This window comes from Siniperca chuatsi, linkage group LG1, assembly GCF_020085105.1.
Source record: "Siniperca chuatsi isolate FFG_IHB_CAS linkage group LG1, ASM2008510v1, whole genome shotgun sequence".
Classification (NCBI taxonomy): Eukaryota; Metazoa; Chordata; class Actinopteri; order Centrarchiformes; family Sinipercidae; genus Siniperca; species Siniperca chuatsi.
This window is the reverse complement of record NC_058042.1, coordinates 10,244,647-10,265,331: the sequence shown is the minus strand read 5'-3', so window position 1 is coordinate 10,265,331 and position 20,685 is coordinate 10,244,647. Positions and strand designations below refer to the sequence as shown.

Here is a 20,685-nt window from a genome sequence, read left to right as displayed (position 1 = left end):
TTTCTTTTTTGCAACTCATTGCACACATTCAGCCTAAATGATTCACCACATCTATTACACAGTATTCCTTTAATTAAGTCCAAACTGTTACATGTGTAACATATTTTGCTATTAAACTATGGACAGTATGTTTGTTTTCCACAAAACATGATTTTCTGAATTACAGTTGAGCTTAAAGTTCTTTGAATCTGATCAGTAATTGCTACACAGACTTTTGATCCCACTGAAGGCAGGAAGCCCTGTACCAGGAAATGACTAGAGTGATGATAAGTGTGTGTGTGGTATAATACACAGAAATAAGTGTCATGTGATATGGAGCAGAGCACACTGTGACTATTGTGCTGCTTGTGTGCGTCTGTGAGTCTGAGCCTGATGAAAGCAGGTTTAACCATAATTGTTCAATTGAAGCTTGAGCCCTGCCTTGTGACATCAAAGTCAAAGTGCTTTCTGATGGATCTTATTCTGTTACTTTTATTCAAATAAGCTGAAAATATCAACATTACATCAGCCTGTCACAAAAAAACAACAACCTTGGGCTTGATAATTCAAACCAAAAGTCAGAAACAATTCATAGACAGAGGATTTGGCCACAGCAACTTTGATAGGTTATAATACACCTTTAGCATATTTTCAATTAAGATTTAAGGTATAATTGATTCAATTAAGTTTTCCTTTAGCATTCCTAATATCTTAAATGTGTTATTATTTCTTCTTACTGTTACTGGAAGGTTGATCTCTGGACTGGCAGTATAAATGTGAAAGTGGACAGTGACAGAGCAACACTTGCCCATCCCTCATTACCGCCACTGAGGTGCCCTCGAGCACAGCCTTTAACCCCCAACTGCTCCAGTGAAGACACTTAGTGGCCATTAGATCACACTGGTTGTACTGGGCATCTTCCTGGTGTGGATGTGTGTGAGTGTTAACAGGGTATTCCTGAAAAAGACACCATTGCACTTTGCATTACTTTCTTTTATTTTAATCCCATCCCCCCAACTTTGTTGTTTTTTTAAAAAGTGCTATACAAAAAAAGCTGTTAATATATAAATTCATTCAAAGCAAAACTCTTCTGGATACAGTTTGAACCCAATATAAAAACTTTATTGCTTATGTTGTGAAAAAAGTTTGATTGCACAATCAAACAACAACGTACAACAGACTACAAAACGTTTATAATATATGGATTCATTTCAATGGCACTTTAGCCATTTCCACAATGTGTTGCATAAGCCAACAAGTTATGTAATTTAAGTGTAATTTAGGTTTTTAGACCACATTGTTCCACAGACACAACTATTACTTTTTATACAACTCCACAAGTAGATTAAAGGTCACGGAGCAGCAGCAGTGCAGCTGGTATTGGTAGGCGTAATGTAGGGGTATGGGTGTAGGAGAAGGGGAAGTTAGAGCCTCAAATTCCTTTGGGATGACTAATGTTCTACTTCATTTTCTCCAAATTCACAGAAAGATACAAATAGAGACACACAGCAAAACAAAGCAAACATAAACATATTTTATACAGGCAACAGCTGGACAACACATAGTATCAAGTAGTGCAAGAGTACCGGGTAGTGCAAATGAATGACAAGATTAACAATAGAACATAGCAGTTTACAACACATTGCAGGAATGCGTCTGACTGGTTTTAGTGAACAATGCAAGGAGATATGTGAGCGTGAGGGCATGTTTACTGAACTACAACTATTTCGGCTATTATACAAGAATAAAAAGGATTTTGGAGATCATTGAGGGGGGGGGGGGGGATACTGAGAGAGAAAGTGCTCAGTGAAGCAGAAAATGAACTCCACAAGGTGGCAGTAATGCAACATTAAGTATGCCAGCTGCCGCAAAATCTGAAAAAAGAAGAAAAAGAAAGAGGAACAGGAAGAAGGAATCGGGAATCAGCTGTCCAAAAAAAAGTAGCTTAAGTGTAAGCAACGGATCAGAAAGAGGTAATTTGTTAAATTAACGTTATATTGTCAAACAATCGGCCACTTTGTATGTGTCGGCATTATTACTAGAGGATATCTGTTTACTGCTGAACGTGATTATAGCCGTGACAACCTGTGTTGTAGTTAAATAGCTCGCAGAAACTGCGTGACTTCAGAACGTAGCTTGCTAACTAACGTAGCTAGCCTAGCTGGCTAACACGGAAGGTAACAAGGCTAATTTAACACTTAATTAGCTAAACGGTGTTTATATTAACCCAGTGGTTGGTTTATGCTCTTTGTTGAATAACGTCAATTTAGTTGTCCATTAGCTGGCCAGCAGGCACCTAGTCAAAGCAGGTGTTCGCGGTGTTAGCCAAAAACTATTCCATGTTGTTGTCGTCCATGTTGACATATCCTGCGCCAGCTAACTACCAGCACAAGCTAAATAACGTTGGCTAATACGCTGCTAACAGTGACAGCAACATTCTGCGATAGCTAAACGTATCATCGACATGTCATGTTTTTAGTTTAATGTATCCGTATGGTGACCATTTTCAAATGATGTATGACAGCTAACTGCAAGTGAAAACTAAACTTCGTTTAACTGGTATCTCGCTGAGACGTTGCTGATAATATTGGAAGCTAACAGTAACTTAAATGCTAGCTATTCAGTAATAGTAATGCGATTTGGAGCAGGTATTGTTGAATGTTTTAGAAGCAGCGTGTGTTTACTTTACAAACGTTTTTTTGCAGAGATGTCCAGAGCTTGTGTACAGCACAGACCGGTTGCCTGCTTGTGAGCTCTGACTGAACACATCCGCGAAGATGCCTGCAGTATCCACCGGGGTCAAGGAGCTGTATCTGTCCACATCTCTGGGTGACCTCAATAAAAAGGCTGAAATTAAGCCAGACAAGACAAGTACCAGAAGGTAGCGTTCATGTTTACTGGTATCAATCAAGTATGGCATACGGTGATGATGTGACATCAGTGATGCAATGAATCAAAAGCCCTGGAAAACACACTTGTGAATTTGTCTCTGCTTTTCAAGAGATGGGGAAAGATGGGGATATCTTGCAACAAAGGTCCCCAGTCAAACTTGAACTAAGAACATTGTAAAAGTTTTTTTTAATTTTTGTTTTTATTTGCTGTGTTGCAGCTATGTTCAGAGTGCCTGCAAAATCTTCAAGGCGGCAGAGGAGTGTCGTCTGGACAGAGATGAAGAGAAATCTTATGTGCTGTACATGAAGTATTTAACAGTATATGACATCATCAAGAAAAGACCAGACTTCAAGCAACAACCGGTATAGTTAATAATAATTGTAAAATTATAACTTCTTTCTGTGTATTTTTATTACTAAACTAAAGGTATAGTGTTTCTTATGTAAAGACCTGTTGACTGTGGAAATTTATCAGAAATTGAAGTTAGTTATTTCTGAGTAACTCTTTTCTATTCCAATGTACAAAGGAGTATTACATGACCATGCTTGGGCCAAACAGCTTTAAGAAAGCCATTGAAGAAGCCGAAAAGCTCTCTGAAAGCCTTAAACTCAGGTTAGAGGCTTTGGTTGTCTTTTTGTACACACCTTCTTATGTAATGCATAAGCTGCGAGATAGGACATCAGAACATGAGGATGTAATCGTGTAATCTTTACATTTTAAACAGGTATGAGGAAGTTGAGGTTCGAAAAAAACTTGAGGAGAAGGAGAGACAAGAGGAGAAGAAAAGGAGGGAGGAAATAACAGAGAAAGATGGTGGTCGAGGCTCTCCAAAAGCACATGCAAACAAGAAGGACAGCAAAAAGGTAGTGATGTCAAATAATGAATATACCGTCATAGGATCTTCATATTAAAGCATATTTACATGAGGCAGACAGTTCATTTCAATGAGAACTTACTTTAGTCTATGTGTGTCTAAAAGTGTTGTTTTGCAAGTGGATGTTTAGGTTGCAGTTTTTGATTGAGCCTAGTAAAACATTTACCACACAATTGTGTGCCTTTTTGATTAACTCGATTAAACCTTTTCTCTGCCCAGACATTATAATGTAGTAGTAGTAGTAGTTTTAAGTCTACAGTTCACTTCATACCAGTAACAATAGCAACACTACTAGCTTAATTTGCAAATATGAATGGAATTGTAAGTAATGGTAATTTTTATAATTTTGAGTTATTTTATGTAAGAAGAAATCAAGCCCAATGGAATCAGTCAAATCAATATTGTTAACGTATTAACAAGATGATTGTTTCAGCATCCATTTTTTTTGTCAGGTAAAAGGAGAACAGAATGAACTGAAGAATGCAACCTCAAAAGGTAAGCAGAATAACACAAAATCTGTGTAGTTCTTTCTGAGACATTGATGAAAATCATTCTATAAACCAAGAAATTTGCTGCCACTATGTTTAACCCATGAAGTCTTTTTCGAATTTGATACTGTTTTTATAGTTTTTTGTCTTGTGTTGATTTGATGACTTTATCTGTTAGCTGTGGTGCCAGCTGGTGGGATCACAGCTGAGAAACTTTTCCACATGATGAAGGACCAGGCGATTACAATAATTGTCATGGATGCCCGCAGCCACGGGGACTTTGAGGAGTCTCACATTCAGGTTCCAGCCCAGGCCTGCATCTCCGTGCCTGAGGAGGCCATTAGCCCAGGGTGAGAAAGGGGTTTGGAGACAAGGCCTGAAATTTTGATCTGACACTGAATGTGTAATCTGGTTTTGGGTGTGATAATATGAAATAATCTCATTTCCTTTATTAACTTTTAAAAAGTTTTCTGTTCGCTCTGTTTGTGTCATTAATTGTCAAACAATCAAAGAAAAAAGGCTGAACTTCTAAACCTGAACTCCTGAACTGGAATGTTGTGACTTTTCAGAATCACTGTGAATCAGATTGAGGCAAAGCTGCCAGAGGTGTCCAAAGAGCATTGGAGGCAGCGAGGATTTGTGGATTATATAGTCCTGCTGGACTGGTTTAGCTCTGTTACTGACCTTACACTGGGCACCACCTTGCAGAGCCTCAAAGATGCCCTCTTTAAGGTAACTGTGTGTGTGTGTGTGTGTGTGTGTGTGTGTGTGTGTGTGTGGGCATTTGTGCACTCGCTTATGTGTGACTCTAGAGTGTGAATAACACCAGCAGAATTTTCCCGTGAGGTACAATAATGTGTTTGCACACTCCACAGTGGGACAGCATCACCATCCTGCGTAGTGAGCCGCTAATACTGGAGGGAGGCTACGAGAACTGGCTGTTGTTTTATCCTATGTACACAACCAACGCTAAAGTTCGGCCCCCTAGACAGAATATCATCAGCACTCTCCCTCAGTGTGAGTATCACCAGCACAGCACGCATGTTACAACTTTGTCTCTTTGCTTTAATTGATTGCCAGAGTTTGTGTTTAATATAGCTGCTGTTATTTTATTTTAAGCAAATGAATAAATTAGGAAAATAAAGTGGGCTTAATTCTATCCCAGATTTTATCAAAATGTCTTACTTTAGACTCAGATTTCAGATTTCGTATTCACCAGAAAATATATTCCTGAACCTCGCATCCCACATTACACATGTGTTTTAAAATACACCAGCAATCAACAAATCTGTTACCAGCTTTTAGTGGTCTCTTACTTGCCCATGTGAAATAAATACACTAGTTTCCAAAGCACATTTTAGTGGCTCACCTGAAATGGCTCTTAAAACGTAAATGTTCCTACATTAACTATATTGCACATCATGACCAGTTATTCCAGCTCAGAACCTCCATTCTTTACCAGCAACAGTGTAAAGGCTTGTGTTAAGTAAAGTGTAGCTGGACTCTTTAGTCTAATGTTTCTAAGAAAATGATTCTCTCTTAGATTCATTTTTTCTTTGATGTTTTGAATAGTGAATTTTAGCTACCCATCCCTAGAAGAACCAAAGCCTCCGACCCCACCTCAACCAGAGCCTGAGGTTACACCTGAGCCTCAGGAACCCTCAGCTCCTGTGCTGGTGAACGGGGTTGCACCAGCAGAACCCCCCACATCTAAAACTTCCATGGTTACTGACAGGTTGCCAGACACTATCGATTTCCCCGTCACAGGCTACACAAATTCTGGGCTAGACCTTAATAACAAGGGCCCTGCGACAGGCACATCCAGCCAGTCACCTGCAACAGCTAAGGCCTTCCCACAGGTATTGTATCTACCCTGATAACTATTAGACTTTTGGAGAATACAGAATGTTAAGGACTCCAAGTGTGTCTATACATCACTCATGTTTTGTTTTATCCTTCTTTTCTCCTGTCCCAGTTTGACCGTACCAAGAAACCCTCTGTCCGGGTGTCGGGCGAGCCTAAGCCCAGTCAGAACGGTTCAGCGAAGGACTACACCAAGAACGGCCCAGTTGTCCCTGACCGCTCAGTCAAACCATCCATCATCTCCAACACTTCTCTTTCTAAAGAAGAAGAAAGTCAGATACACTCTGAGGCGGTGGCAGTGATGGAGAAGGCGAGGCAAGAACAGGAGAAACGCATCCAGGAACGTCGTTCAGAGGAGGAGAGGCGGGAGAAGGACCAGAAGGAGAAGCAGTTGAAAGAAAGGGAGGATAGTGAGAAGAGGAAGAAGGAAGAGGAGGGTAATGGACACCAGGAGAAAAATAAGCTGGAAAGGCAAAAGGTAGAAGAAGAGGAAGACAAAAAGAACAAGGTGTGGGAGGACAAAGAGAAGAGGGGAAAGGAGCAGAACTCTGATACGCCCTCAAAGAGTATGTCTCTGGACTCGCCTGCTCCCAACCATATTGTTAGTGAAATTAAGGTGAGTTCTCTTGTCTTTCGGTGTTCATCACCACTACAGTTTGTTGTTTCATTTCACCCCTGTGTCCATGGGAAGGTACGTAAACAAAATTAACGTTAAAGGCAGGTTTAACATTTGTGCTTTCGCTGGTCACAACGCAAGCATCCAATGCAACAAGAAAAGTCATCCCCAAATCACACAACACGGATCAGATGCTAACCTTAGAGTCCCTTAAAGCCAAGCATCTTAGATATGTGGATAAAAATAAACCTGTCAAATCCTTTGCCGTTATCTTACTCATTTTAGACAATGAGACCACAAATCCACTTTATAAACACACAGTCCATCTGATCTGATGAATTGAAGGTTTTAAAGCTCAGTTTGGCTCCTGTGAAGACGAGTAAAGAGTAGAGCCCGAAAGACAATTATTTTTAAAGATAAAACATCTAATAATGTAGTACCCCTTTTATACAGCTGACTCATCTATGTTGTGAGTCTACTGAATGCATATTTAATCCACATTTGACCCAGAGATGGCTGGTTATCTGCAACTGTTGTTCCACACACAAATTCTAAACTATATAATTACCCAGAATTACATTACAGAAGTACCAAATAAGTTTCTCTTTTAGTTCTGCAGATTTGCTCTCTCACGCTCATCCACTAGCTCATATTGTCCATCTTTCTCTCTCTCTCTCTCACTCACAATACTGGGAGTCTGTTCATTGATATTGACATTTAAATGTCATTTAACTAAATTTCCATCACTAATGTTGATGCCTGTTGATCAAAGCCGGCTCACACGTATTGACCCATTCAGTTTGAGGGCTGTCATGTGTTTTAACCTGCGTCACATTCATTAACAATTTGATAGATAAATACTACAACCACATATGCATGCATGTCTGTGCTCTGTTGAATTTGAAGAAATACTGGAAATGGGTTAGTGTTGTAGACATTCTCAAATTTGTTTGTTTAAAAAGATTCCAGCAGTCTTTCCCAATTAGTATTTTCTGCTTCACAAAAACAAGGATGTTTGGTATATGAGTCATACAATTTTATGGTTGAACAATGCCATCCATGTCTGTAACATTAGGCTTAAGAAATACTCCTTACCATGACACTCCCTCATAATTATTTTTGTAGAGAAAAGTAAAGTCTGTGTGTGTGTGTTTATTCCACAGAGGGAGCCCTTGACCAGAGCAAGGAGTGAGGAGATGGGTAGGAGTGTGCCAGGCCTTCCTGACGGTTGGATGAAGGTACCAGATGTTTAAACCTGAACCAGAGTTATTAAAGATGATAGTTAAAAGAAAAGTTAAAAAGGCATATATTTTAATTGAGAAATAATTATTTCCTCATGCCTGATTGTTAGTTTCTACCTAATGTTCTAAATCTTGTCATGTTATCCCTCCATTTTTGGCTAGTTCCTTGACACAGTGACGGGGACCTACCGATACTACCATTCCCCAACCAACCGTGTCCACCTGTACCCTCCTGAGGTCACTGTTCCCCAGACCCCACCCTCCACACCACCGACAGTCAAACAGAAACCACCACAACCAGCTGAGCCAGACACTAACCGTGAACAAGAGCGGGAACAGTCTAAACTGAAACGCTCCTACTCCTCCCCTGATATCAGCCAGGACCTGAGAGAGGAGGCCCAGAAGAAGGCCACCGCCCCGACCACTGCTGCTGTCATACCCACCATCAACAGAGAGACCAAGTAAGGCACACAGATGTTTTATGATACACCAGGCAAATATGGATACATTATGTCTCTGCTTGGTATGATTAGACTATCACTCAGATACACTGAATGACCAAAAAAAGATAAAAATCCCTGTATATTATAAATTATTATAAAGCCCAATATATACTGCCTCCGTGAACATTTTTGATTGTTGCCAGTTTGTTAAAGAGATGTTTATTCAACTCTGTATTTTCTGATATTGTTGTACTTGTGCCTACAATTGAATTTATATAGAATTTTTATTTATTTATTTATTTATATTTATATATTTTTTAAATTAATATCTTGTCCACCTAGTTCACTTATATGGAGGAGCAAACAATATACAATATAATCACAAAGGTAGTATTTTTTAAGTGTTGTATTTTTTTTTTCCTCTTCTGGTCACTGGATATATGAATATGTCAAGCTGACAGCTTATGTTCTCCCTTATGGGATTGGTTCCAGGTTAACATTGAGTTTGTGATTTAATGGTCAAAAGATGCCTAGATGGTAAGGCCAAACCTGGTGTTATATTACAACAGTAATATGTAACCTAGGTGTCGAAACGTTCACCTTTCAGCCAAATTTAGACCCGTTCTAACTGAAATGTGTAGACGTATTTTGACGTGCAGTTGTGCTTACTGGGTTCAGCCCCCAGTGAATTCCAGGATTTTCCAGCAACTGTGATAAGTAGACAATGTCCTGCATGTATCATCTATTATCATAATCTAGCTGCACTGTATTCCTTTGGATATATTACACATTGTATTTAATTTGGTCTTATCGCTGCAGAAACTAGGCTGGTATTCTCTCATTGTGCTCCTCTGCCCTCCAGACCAGCCATTGCTAAAGCCTATTCTAAAGTGGAGATTGCACGACCATCGGCTGCCAAAATTCGCAACCTGAATCCTACATTTGGTGGTCTGGGTGCATCACTGACTGGCCTTCGTAACATGGGCAACACATGCTACATGAACTCCATCTTGCAGTGTCTGTGTAACACTCCTGCTATGGCTGAGTACTTCAACAACAACTACTACCTAGAGGACATCAACAGGTCAGGTCAAGTGGTATTACTTACCATAAAGAACCAGGGATGAGGGAAATATTTAACAACTTTGTCTCTGTTCTCTTCCTCTGCCAGGTCCAACATCCTTGGTCATAAAGGGGAGGTGGCAGAGGAGTTTGGTGTGATCATGAAGGCCCTGTGGGCCGGTCTGTACAAGTGCATCAGCCCACGGGACTTTAAGATCACCATAGGCAAGATAAATGACCAGTTTGCTAGCTATGACCAGCAAGACTCCCAGGAGCTGCTGCTGTTCCTCATGGATGGGCTCCATGAGGACCTCAACAAGGTAGTGCACACACTTGTTTCATGCAACTCTAGGACATAACCACCAGGGTGGTATAAATAAAGTCTTAAAAAGGTTATGATATCTGCTAGGAGCAAAACAAGCAGAAAAGAGAAACATTTACATCTAAATGTGCTTACCCTTGAATTAAATATTAAGTAAATAAATAAGTAATTTATTCCTTTCAACCATTGCTTTCTAAGGCTTGCCTTCTACTACCCCTGTATGTTGTTGCACATTTGCCTGTTAACAATAAAAACTTAGTCTTTTATCATTTTCCTTCTTTCTGTTTTTTCACCGGGTTTCATTGTGATGGCAAATTAGAGAGTAAGTAAATAGCTGTGTGTCCTTGGTCCTCCTGCAGCAGTGTGAGTGTAGCGTGTCTGCATCTGTCTGGTCTAATGCTCTGTCAGAACCTCTGCATGTAGACCCAAGACATGCCTCATTGCCTGTATTGACTGATTTTACTGGCTCCATGTGCATTTGAATGGGGGGAAGGACTAGGTGAATTGGTAAAAAGACAGAAAAAGATAATTTCATAGCTCGGTATTTACATATTTAAATTTTTAAACTCACTAAAACATCAAAACCTGCATGTTTTTCAAAGACATTTTTCCTAGTGAAGGCCATTGTTGAGCTGTCAGAGAAGATGGTTCTTTGTAGAACCGGCAGCTTTGAGCTACTGTGATACTGTCTCCACCTGGGGTTGAGTTGAAGTAGTACATTCACCCCATTTTGCTTAACAAGTTATTCAAATTTAAAGGATGAGGTGCCAATTAGGTTGGCGATGATGTGCATTTCTCATGACACTCTCCATCTCATCAAGTCCCTTTTGTGTGATGTTCAGACCTGTCTGCCCTCAGGCTGGCCCAGTCCGCTTTGTCTCTCCAGGCTAATTGATAAATCAGTCAGACTAATTGATGAGATATTAATTAGCAAGTGTTAACCTCCCTTTCACATCTTCCTGCCTATCCTAATAAGATTGAACTGGCTTAACTACATGCTAATGAAGCTGAAAGAGATTAGATGTTGATTATTAGGTGTTGAATACAAAGTTTATCACTTAGAAATTCAGTCTGTAGTTCTCATTGAGTTCTGTTTTTTCAGTGCTAACTGCAGTATTATAATTATGACCAGTATATTCTGTATCTGCCATCAGTCATTGAACTTAGTGGCTTTAGTGGGCTGCAGTTGTTCCTGTGTACCATCATGTTGTTTTTTCGTCTCTGGTGTCAGGCGGACAACAGGAAGCGGTACAAGGAGGAGGAAAACGACCATCTGGATGATCAGACGGCAGCTGACCTGGCCTGGAGCAAACACAAGCTGCTGAACGAGTCCATCATTGTAGCACTGTTCCAGGGGCAGTTCAAGTCCACTGTACAGTGTATGACCTGCCATCGCAAGTCACGGACATTTGAGACCTTTATGTACCTGTCGCTGCCTCTGGCCTCCACCAGCAAGTGCTCCCTGCAGGTCGGTCATGTGTATGTCCTTTTCTGGCACATACCTACTCAAAGTAAAAACATGGCTTCTGTTGTCTTAACAGTAGTGCTTAGATTTGTTGTTGAGGGCAGTGAAAATCAATCTACGTAACATCACACATTAAAGTAAACATTGACACACTATTTTCATCTGTTAAGACTGTACTAGTGTTCCAGATTTAGACAACCATCAAATGAGTTTCAGAGTTTCTCTCTTGACAAACACAAACCATTCTGGGCGGGGGGAGTCATAATAAAAATGAAACTGTAACAGTTTTTTTGGTTTGTAATACTTGGCTGATGTTTGCTGCTTTTTGGCAGGATTGTCTGAGACTCTTCTCCAAGGAAGAGAAGCTGACCGACAACAACAAGGTGTTCTGCAGACACTGTAAGGCCCACAGAGACTCCACCAAGAAACTGGAGGTCTGGAAGGTCCCACCCATTCTCCTGGTGCACTTAAAACGGTCTGTAGTGATGTTTGCATTTAAAATGATGAGACCAAATGCTAAATTGTCACTTTAGCCAATTGTCACTTTTAGTAAAACTATTTTTAATTATTGTTTGCAATTTGCACAAAGTTTGCACTTTCAGTGTTTGGGAAATACGATTAGGAAACTTTGAAATATTCCCAAGAATTTTCAAAATTTTAATCTGGACTGATATTTTTGGCATTTTTCTTGTTACCAAGAAAAAGTGTTACAATATTGACATACTTTCATGTGTGTATTTTCTGCAGATTCTCCTATGAGGGTAGATGGAAGCAGAAGCTGCAGACGTCTGTAGACTTCCCTCTAGACAGTCTGGACCTGGGCCAGTATGTCATTGGACCCAAACAGAACCTGAAGAGATACAACCTTTATGGAGTTTCTGTAAGTAGAAGAGAAATTTATTCTGTTAAGTGTATTTTTTAAAATCATAACCATTCTGATATGATACAGGATGACTGTGGGCTTATGCAAACAAACAAAACGTAAAAACAATATAAAAAAGAAATATACTCAATAATACAATCATAAAAGGAGGTTAGGAGATGCAGTCAATATACAGTACAGAGCAATATAGTATTATTACTATTGCTATGTAGTTATATCTTGTAGATTTTTCATAAAGCTGTCCATCCTTTGGTTGGTACAGTACATAAATTGTTGGAAAATAAGCCAATAATAAATGAGTTCTACTGGTCAGGCAGCTTCTGCACCATAAGCATTATCGTTTTATGTACACATAAAAGGAATTCGACTCAGATTTTCTCGACAGTTTTTGTAGCGAAACGAATTTGTAGCAAAACACACACATTTGCAGTCAAGCTTAGATGAGCTAGAGTTTGGGGCTGTTTGTAAAGCCCACATTCAAAACTGCAGCCTCAGGTATTTTTATAAGTAACAATTAAATATAATGATTACCTAGCTGTTTAAACAAGCTTAACCTTCTTCTTTTCCACTACCAGAACCACTACGGGGGTTTAGATGGCGGCCATTACACAGCCTACTGTAAGAACGCCCTCAAACAGCGCTGGTACAAGTTTGATGACCACGAGGTGTCTGATATCTCCACCTCCTCCGTCAAGTCCTCCGCAGCCTACATCCTGTTTTACTCCACCTTGTGATGGAGCTGTAGGACACGAAGAGAGAACACTACACCAGGGCAACGATGCTTTTTTCTTTTTAAAATCACAGCTCTGAGGACCTGGTACACGGGTTAACTAGTCGTGTATGTGCACGCAAGGACGTACTCGAGCGAGTGGCTATGAGATCCCGGTCTGTCGCAGATCTGAGAAAGGCGCAGGATTCACTGTGCAATGCTTCAGCTACTAGAGGACCTTATACCTGTTAAAACATGCCATCTGTTCATATTACTGATAATCTAGAGACTAAACAGATACTCCTTTTACTCTGACTTCTATACCTTGATGGTTGTGTTGTAGGGCTGACAGCTGGTTCAGATGCTCTTAACTGTCATTTCTGTTGCACTCAGTGTGGATGGCCATATTGCAGAACTGATCTTCAGCTTTCTTCTAACGTGTGTACACCAGGGTTAACAGTTAGATGGCATGTACATACTTACCAATGCTGATGTTGCACATTCAAAAATGTAAATACTGTTTATCTGTTAAGTGACCAAATTATAATTTTTTTTCTTGAAAGTAGCAGCCATCATAGTACCACCATATTCATAAAGACAAACCATGTGTTTTAGGGGTTTAACTCTATAGCCTTCTGATGTTTAACATGATCTTAAAGGGGATGGAAGAAACTGTGAGTGTTTTGAATTTTGCATTCTTCCTAAAGAGAAGTGTGAACTGAGATTGTTGCTTGTTCATTATTATTATATCTTGCACTTACACAATATGCAATCAATTTAAGTTGTTTATGTATAACACATTGTTTAACAGCAGACATTAATACTCGACTCAGAATGCTTTAAAATGATAGTGATGCTGAGATCTTGTCTGTCTTGCTCGGTCCAGCCAGTGACAGAAAAACCTGCCTGCTTCTATAAAGTTTGTTGTAGATTTTATTCTCTGTTAAACATACTTAACTCTTTACATTATTATATTCAACCACAAAAAAGTATTTAGAGGAACAATTACTGGGATAACTTCTTTACTTATACCAGTGATGCTGGTTTTGAAGGAACATGTTTCTAGGAGGCTGGAATTTTGTCTGATTGATTTTATTTCTGTGTTCAGTACTGACCCGAGAGAATATGAATACGGGAGAAATTGACTATATTCATTTACGGGAGTGCGTTAGTGCATTTGCTGCCTGACTTACTGAATGACTGACAAGAGCAAGCACAAAGTATACTGATAAATGGACCAGAGATCTGAGGTGGCAGGATTTGACTCTTCTTCCTGAGTACAGTTTTATTGCCTAGCATGAGCTCATAATCCCTTTTCTTTTTACTTGTACACATTGATTTCATTTCGTAATGCTCTTAAAAAAAATTGTTTCGGATATAACGAATATATTAACCTCAAACAACTCATATGACTATTTATTAAAACTGCTTCAAATTAGTGTTTGCATTTGTGTCTGAATGACTGTTTCAGGATATATTGGCTACAGTGGTGCCACAAAAAATATGTTGTGTATATAGTATATTGTATAAACATTACAACCGATGGCTATAATAACGGCACGCAAGTCAATGCTGGATCTTGTAAGTTTATTTGGAGTACAGGTATGGAGAAGCCAGCAGAAAAACAATCATCAGCGATGTTGTCTGACTGATAAAAGTTCACTGATGAGGATCAGATTCAAATTACACTTTAAAAAGAGTACCATCGTGAGTCCGACTGTCACCATGGACCTCATGGATTTGGTCTGCTGGTCGGAAGAGCTCAGAGTCCATTGATGTTTGGCTTTTGAAAGGGTTTGCGACTGTAGAGCAGCATGTAGGCATTTGGAGATTGCACAAGGCTGTCTTGTACCTCTCTGACCGCTGAGTCGTCAAAACAGTGCCATGCCTGGGTGAGGGCGTTCTGACACAGAGCTGTGTAGTGACCCATGTTCAGATGACCTGTATGGTTCTAGAGAAGGAAAGAGTTCATTAGATCAGTGATTCTCAAACTTTGTCTGTCACACCCCCCTTCAGAAAATTAACATTAATGCCCCCCCCCCACCCCAGCAAAATTGGATTTAATTTGTAGTAATCGCTAACAATACAGGCGATTGAAATAAACAAGATTCAGGTTAGCAAAATAGCCTTGCTAGCATCAGTGCACTTTTGTTTGTTTATGTCACCACATGAATCATATTCATGCAACTTTAGGTCTGTTCAACATCAATGACTCCCCACAGTCGCTCTACGCCCCCCCTCCAGTTTGAGAACCACTGATTTAGATGAAAAGTCCCCGGAAAGATAGAAAAGACAGAAATTGTTAACAAGGTCAAAACTCCATTGCCATCTCAAAAAAATATGTGAAAATATGGAATAATGATGTGCTCCATAAACTACAAAATCACAGAACCAAAGCTTTCATGTTATAAAAAATGAAAAGCCTATTAGCAAAACTAATAATAATTAAATGGTGACAGATTTTGTCAGTTTTTACATGTCAAGTTATTTTTAGGTCGAGACTATTACATCGGCCCATACTACAACGGTGCAGCAACACAATGTTAAACATACGAAAATTGTCTTAACTACACCTTCCAGATTTAAATAATCAGCCGTTATTGGCTGATAAAATTTACTGCTGTCAATTTAGCGACAGATAAAAGGTATTTCACCTTTTTAAAATGATTCAACAATTCATTTAGTAATTAGGGTTTCTAATATATGTGTGTGGTTACTCACCACAACAGCATATAGGTGGTATGAAGAATATGAGGTGTGAGGTACCGAGCTGGATAGAAACGTGGTGAGATCGAGCTTCATGGAGAACACAACATTAGTCCTCAGTTTCACCTGATTCTTCCCCTTACAACCAAACCTGCAGAAGAAATAAAGATCACATTGATTTAAGAAAATATTACAGCTAATAATACCCACAACATTAGCTCTCCCGGGTATTTAGACGTAGTAGCACTTCGTAATAGAACACGTAGCTTATTTTAGTGCATAAAGAATGCATGACTCTCCTTGAATTAATGCATGACTAAACACGATAGGTTGTGAAGGTCTGTGGCTCAATATTAATACACGCTCAAGGCACTGTTAGTTTGTGTACTGAACGCTTAATGGGCCACCACTTGATGAATGTTAACTCTGTTAAATCATCCATAGTTAAAATGTCATCAAATGAGTATTTATAGTCTTTCTCTTAGCTTCCGCATGTCTGGCAGTTCTTCTCTGACCTCTCTCATTAACAAGATGGTTTCTGCCCACTGAACGGCTGCTTAAATTAATGGTTTTTGTTTATCAATTAGTCTAATAAATATCCATGCTTGTATAATGTCGTCATGACACTTATAACGTTTTTTTGTGAATGCATAACTAAAGAGCAAAAGCAGACTATTAGAAGGCAAAATAGAAGTTTATCATTGTGAGCAGACCAAAGTTTCTTTAGCAGAATTATACTTTGTAGGTAGAAAAGATTCAGGAACTGTCTTGTTTTTGATGAGGCTGAACAAGGCGCTCTGGTTCACAGCTAATTTGATTATGTTTATTATCATACGACTCAACTGTAAGTCATAAATTGAATGATGATTAGATGAGATAGTGTTGTCAACTGCTGCTTTCAAGGTCAAGACTGAAGTTTGAAACTAAATTTTTAAGCCAACATGAACTAAAAGTTATTAATTTGCAATGAGAAAATGGAAATTTGAACATTTACATTTCTATTGCAACTGGACAAAGTTCTTATGAAGATCATGTGATATGATGGAAAGTCCCAGACCAGCTACTAAGTGGACCTTTTAGGTGAGATTGTTGTATCAATAGTGATTCAAGTTTTAAGTTTTAAATCTTGTGCATTTGTTCAATTAAACATGTACCCTTACTATAATGATAACAGATAATGTTACGTTTCGGCCCACCGTTTGAGGTGCAACATGAGGATCTCGGGAGGTTTGTCCATACAAGTGAGGACTGCTGTTTCTCTCCTCAGCCCACACACTGAACACAGCATCTGCTCTCCTCCGGACAGGGTAGTCTGCTTGAAGAACAGTGACAGGCAATCCTGCACAACATAAAGACAGAATTGTGAGAAAGCACAGAACAAGACCACCAATGTCTAAAATATGACGTGCATACAGTCAGATGATGTTTTTAATGGGAAGCTGAATGGGAGCTGCAAGCACCTGCAACTATTAAAAGGTACCTGAATGGAGCACTTAATGATGTCTGTTGGAATTGGTAGTGACAGTACAGTGAAGGTCTGTGTGCTGTGTGCCTGGTGATCGCAGTGCATGCAGAGGGTCATGTAGCTCAGCTGGCCCTCAAACACATGTGAGACAATGGTGGACTCCCCCGCTGCAGTGGCACAGTTTCTATTCTGGTCTTGTCTCTGTTGTTGCATTGAGGAACGCATCTGGCGCTTAGCAACCTGGTAAACGGGTACACACACACAGATTTACTCTTTCTGTCGGTGTAGTGATCTGCCACAGAGAGCTACGTGATGAGTGATGGTGCAGATGTGATAGATGTCGCTGCACCTTTTTGAGGTCGTCGTGGAGTGCGTTGAGGAGAAAGAGCAGCAGTTCCTGGGCGTCTTGCTGGGAGTAGTTGTTGAACTGGGGGAGGATGGAGCACAGCACAGACCTTGCCTCCACAGGTGCACAGCTGGAGCTCCTTCCCAGCCACATCTCCTCCAGCAGGCGCACAAACACCTCAGCCACCCGGCACTTAGACCTGCAGGAACAGAGGTTAAACCAGTGGGAAAACATGACTGCCAACATTCAAGTGAGTCAGAAAGAGATGGTGGGGTGGTCTTACCTTGCCAGCTCTTTGCGAGTGTCGTGATTAAGGAGGTGCTCCACGAGGGGCACAGTGGAACACAGACACTGTAACACAGCGTTTAAGTAGCAGGAGTTGCCGGAGTTGTCCAAACCGCGCACTCCTGGTCTGTTCCACCTCTGCAGCCTCACTGCAGAACTCCGACCTCGTTTCTCATTTTCCATCATCTGACCACAGTTCATAGTATTTGTCCTGCAAGACCAGTGACAAAACCATAACCTTATTCCTGTGCATTGTATCATAATTTAATATAGTAGTCACAAAATTAAAAACCGTAAATATGTTTTCTATAGTTGAATAGATCAGTTGATTAGTTCATCAACAGAAAATTAATTTACAACAAATTTGATAATTAAGCATTTAAGTAATTTATCAAGCAAACATGTCAAACATTTGCTGGCTCCAGCTTTTCGACTGAGTATTTTCTGTTTTAAATAATTGTAAATTGAATATATTTGCATTTTGAAGATGTCACCTTGGGATCTGGGAAATTGTGACAGGCTTTTTCACTATTTTCTGAAATGTTATTGACCAAATGAATAATCAATTAATTGAAAAAATAATTATATAATCATATTAATTATTAATGAAAATAATCATTAGTTGCAGCTGATATTAAAAATATCAACCCAGTTTACACTGATAGAGTACTGCACTGTTACCTTTTATATACAGTGTACTGTATCTTCTTACTCCTCACTTGCACTTTGTACATAATATACTGTTAGAATCTGTATTAATAGCACATACATTACTGCCCAACGGTGTCTTAATTAAATGATGAGAACTTAATTCCACACTCCATTGTTTATTTGTTGTAGATTAACTCGAACAGTCATATTGAATTGAAATCAACTAAAGTTGCACTGAAATTAATTGAATTCAATTCAAAATAACAGAGTCTTCCACAGTTAGCCTTGATACAAATATTTTCGAGATCAGATCAAAAATAGTTATCACTGTACCACTGTTTTTGCTGTCCTTTTTTCTGTTTGTTTAGTTGTTGTTTTTTTCAAACATTTAATATCATGAAGGCTATTATTATCTTGAATTGAAACACTAGAACGAACGGTAAGACTAACCTTTGCTTGGAAAGATTTGTTAAACTCTTCTCTTGGTATGAACTGCTGTTTAGCTGTTGCAGAACAGGCACTGTGATGCTGCTGTCCACGGCCAGCTTAGAGGCCAGAGTCCTGGTGAACTCTGTCAGGTGGACCTGCCTGCCTGAGCCCTGGCTCTGCAGAGTATGGAGCATAAATGTGTTGATGCAGATGATGTGTAGCGTCGCCCAGAGGCCTGGGAGAAACACATCTGCCACTGATCCTTTCAGGTCTGACAGAGGAAACAGAGCAGGTCCGGTCCAGCCCTGCAGATGGGCTGCAAGTTGACACAGTGAGTCCTCAGATGTTCGTTGGAGCTGATGCGGCATGACTGGTGGAGATGGAGGTGATGTTGGGTCCAAGACTGGCCTTTTAACAGTTGGAACAAAATGAAGATCCACCCCTAAGCCAGAGAAGATATCAGTGAGTCTGCCCTCCATCCAAGCAGAGCTGTCCAGCTGAACCGTGTATCTATGGCTGCAGAAAGGTCTCAGCAGTTGTCCGACCACCTGCTCAACTACAGGTTTCCCGCTCTGCCTCAGGAGTTGCTCTGGACAGTACAAATAGATGTTACAGATTAACCCCGAGCTCATGTCACAGAGGAGGGCAAGATGGAGAGAGCACAGACCCTGCCCGTAGGAAAGTTGGTATTTCTTCACAGCCAGGTTGTGACCAGGTGTGTATAAGGCCTGGTAGCGTCTGGTTACGTGGCTACAGAAAGCAGAGAGGGCTTCCAACTTGTCTCCATCCTCCAGTCTGGTCAGAGACAAGAGGTTGGTCTGGAAGCTGTTTCTCTTCAGAACACCCTGCCATCCATCCAGTTTTAGGGTCAGCTCAGAGCCAAAGCTGCAGTTCTCTCCTACAGACAGACCGCTCTGTAGGACGATAGAGAACCATGTTAACGCCTCAGCATACTCCCCTTCAGAGAGATCTGCACTCTGCTCTCTGCTCTGGCTGTATGACGGACGGTTAGCTCCTGCCTTCACACTGGCAGCTCTCCTGATCAGCTCCCGGACGGCCCCTCTGTCCAGCACCTCCAGCAGAAGCTCCCTGGCTGTATAGTAGACCTGGTAAGTGGGTCCAGTCTGAATCGTAGTGAGCGGCTTCACTTTTTTGGACCTGAAGATGTTTGGTAAACACAGGCCGTCCCTCTTGGAGTCTCCATGCAGCTCATCCACTAGGTGGCACTCCTCTGACATCCAGGTACACTCTCTCACTGACAAAGCCTTGGCCTTCATCTTAGCCTCTTGGTCTAAGAAAAAGCCATCATAAAATAATGACAGCTTCTCTTTCAACAGAGACCTCTGATCTGAAACCGCTATGACATGGCAAGAGACAAGCCACCAAAAAAACTGCTGTGTGCCTGAAATTCCTCCCAGTAGCCCGTTTGGTTATCTTCTCCTTTTGTCATCAAACCAGACACAGAACTCAGTGCACTTGAGGTGTTTTGCTTATCCTATAAGGTGTCTGATAAACTGTGCATACTGTACATGTATGTATCTCTGTGTGTGTTGATCTGATCTCAAGTGAAACACACACTCATGAGAATCTGCTGTTGTGGTAAATCACCAGGCATCCACTGTAGCCATACAACTGTGTCTTGGCAACCTATAAACACAACACTTTGATTGCAGTGTCTCTTGTGTGTTATTTTAGGGTTTGGCTTGACATTTAGCAAACCATTTAGAAAATGGGAAACTGTTATCAGTTTGCTTCATATAGTAACTATCAGTCATTATTTGAGGTCTAAACAATCTTTCATACACTCCACCGGATGGTAGAATAATTTTTTAGATAATTTTATGATAATGTAAGAAATAAAGCTCCTCTACAGCAGATTTGTTTGCTAGTGACAGATGATAGCAACATCTAATAACATTCTTTATATTTTCTTTGATTATTTATTATTTGTCCTATTTTTTTCTGC

General features: G+C 40.2%; 2 protein-coding genes across 5 annotated transcripts; one reads left to right on the top strand and one right to left on the bottom strand.

Moving 5' to 3' along the window:
* Window positions 1-1,794: 1,794 nt before the first annotated feature.
* Window positions 1,795-14,276, top strand: usp8 (ubiquitin specific peptidase 8). Of its 2 annotated transcripts, none has more exons than XM_044198115.1 (19): window positions 1,795-1,952; window positions 2,685-2,860; window positions 3,089-3,233; window positions 3,398-3,483; window positions 3,596-3,734; window positions 4,198-4,240; window positions 4,412-4,583; window positions 4,803-4,965; window positions 5,109-5,250; window positions 5,806-6,092; window positions 6,209-6,712; window positions 7,876-7,950; window positions 8,116-8,414; window positions 9,259-9,480; window positions 9,568-9,778; window positions 11,012-11,248; window positions 11,578-11,720; window positions 11,993-12,125; window positions 12,704-14,276. In XM_044198115.1, exons 2-19 carry the CDS (start codon window positions 2,757-2,759, stop codon window positions 12,860-12,862), a joined length of 3,264 nt encoding a protein of 1,087 aa, XP_044054050.1. In that variant the 5' UTR covers window positions 1,795-1,952; window positions 2,685-2,756; the 3' UTR covers window positions 12,863-14,276. The 2 variants fall into 2 exon arrangements, with proteins under 2 accessions (XP_044054050.1, XP_044054134.1); XM_044198199.1 differs by lacking the exon at window positions 1,795-1,952 and adding an exon at window positions 1,993-2,156.
* A 134-nt stretch (window positions 14,277-14,410) lies between these two features.
* LOC122877144 lies at window positions 14,411-20,366 on the bottom strand. 3 transcript variants are annotated; one of them, XM_044198293.1, is made up of 7 exons: window positions 18,741-20,352; window positions 17,638-17,850; window positions 17,358-17,553; window positions 17,024-17,248; window positions 16,740-16,882; window positions 15,559-15,694; window positions 14,411-14,788 (listed from the first exon to the last, which is right to left on the bottom strand). In XM_044198293.1, the coding sequence occupies exons 1-7, from the start codon at window positions 19,994-19,996 to the stop codon at window positions 14,600-14,602; spliced, it is 2,358 nt and encodes a 785-aa protein (XP_044054228.1). In that variant the 5' UTR covers window positions 19,997-20,352; the 3' UTR covers window positions 14,411-14,599. The 3 variants fall into 3 exon arrangements, with proteins under 3 accessions (XP_044054228.1, XP_044054414.1, XP_044054312.1); XM_044198377.1 differs by lacking the exon at window positions 14,411-14,788 and adding an exon at window positions 14,844-15,092 and having other exon boundaries at window positions 18,741-20,361; XM_044198479.1 differs by lacking the exon at window positions 15,559-15,694 and having other exon boundaries at window positions 14,625-14,788; window positions 18,741-20,366.
* Between the last annotated feature and the right edge of the window lie 319 nt (window positions 20,367-20,685).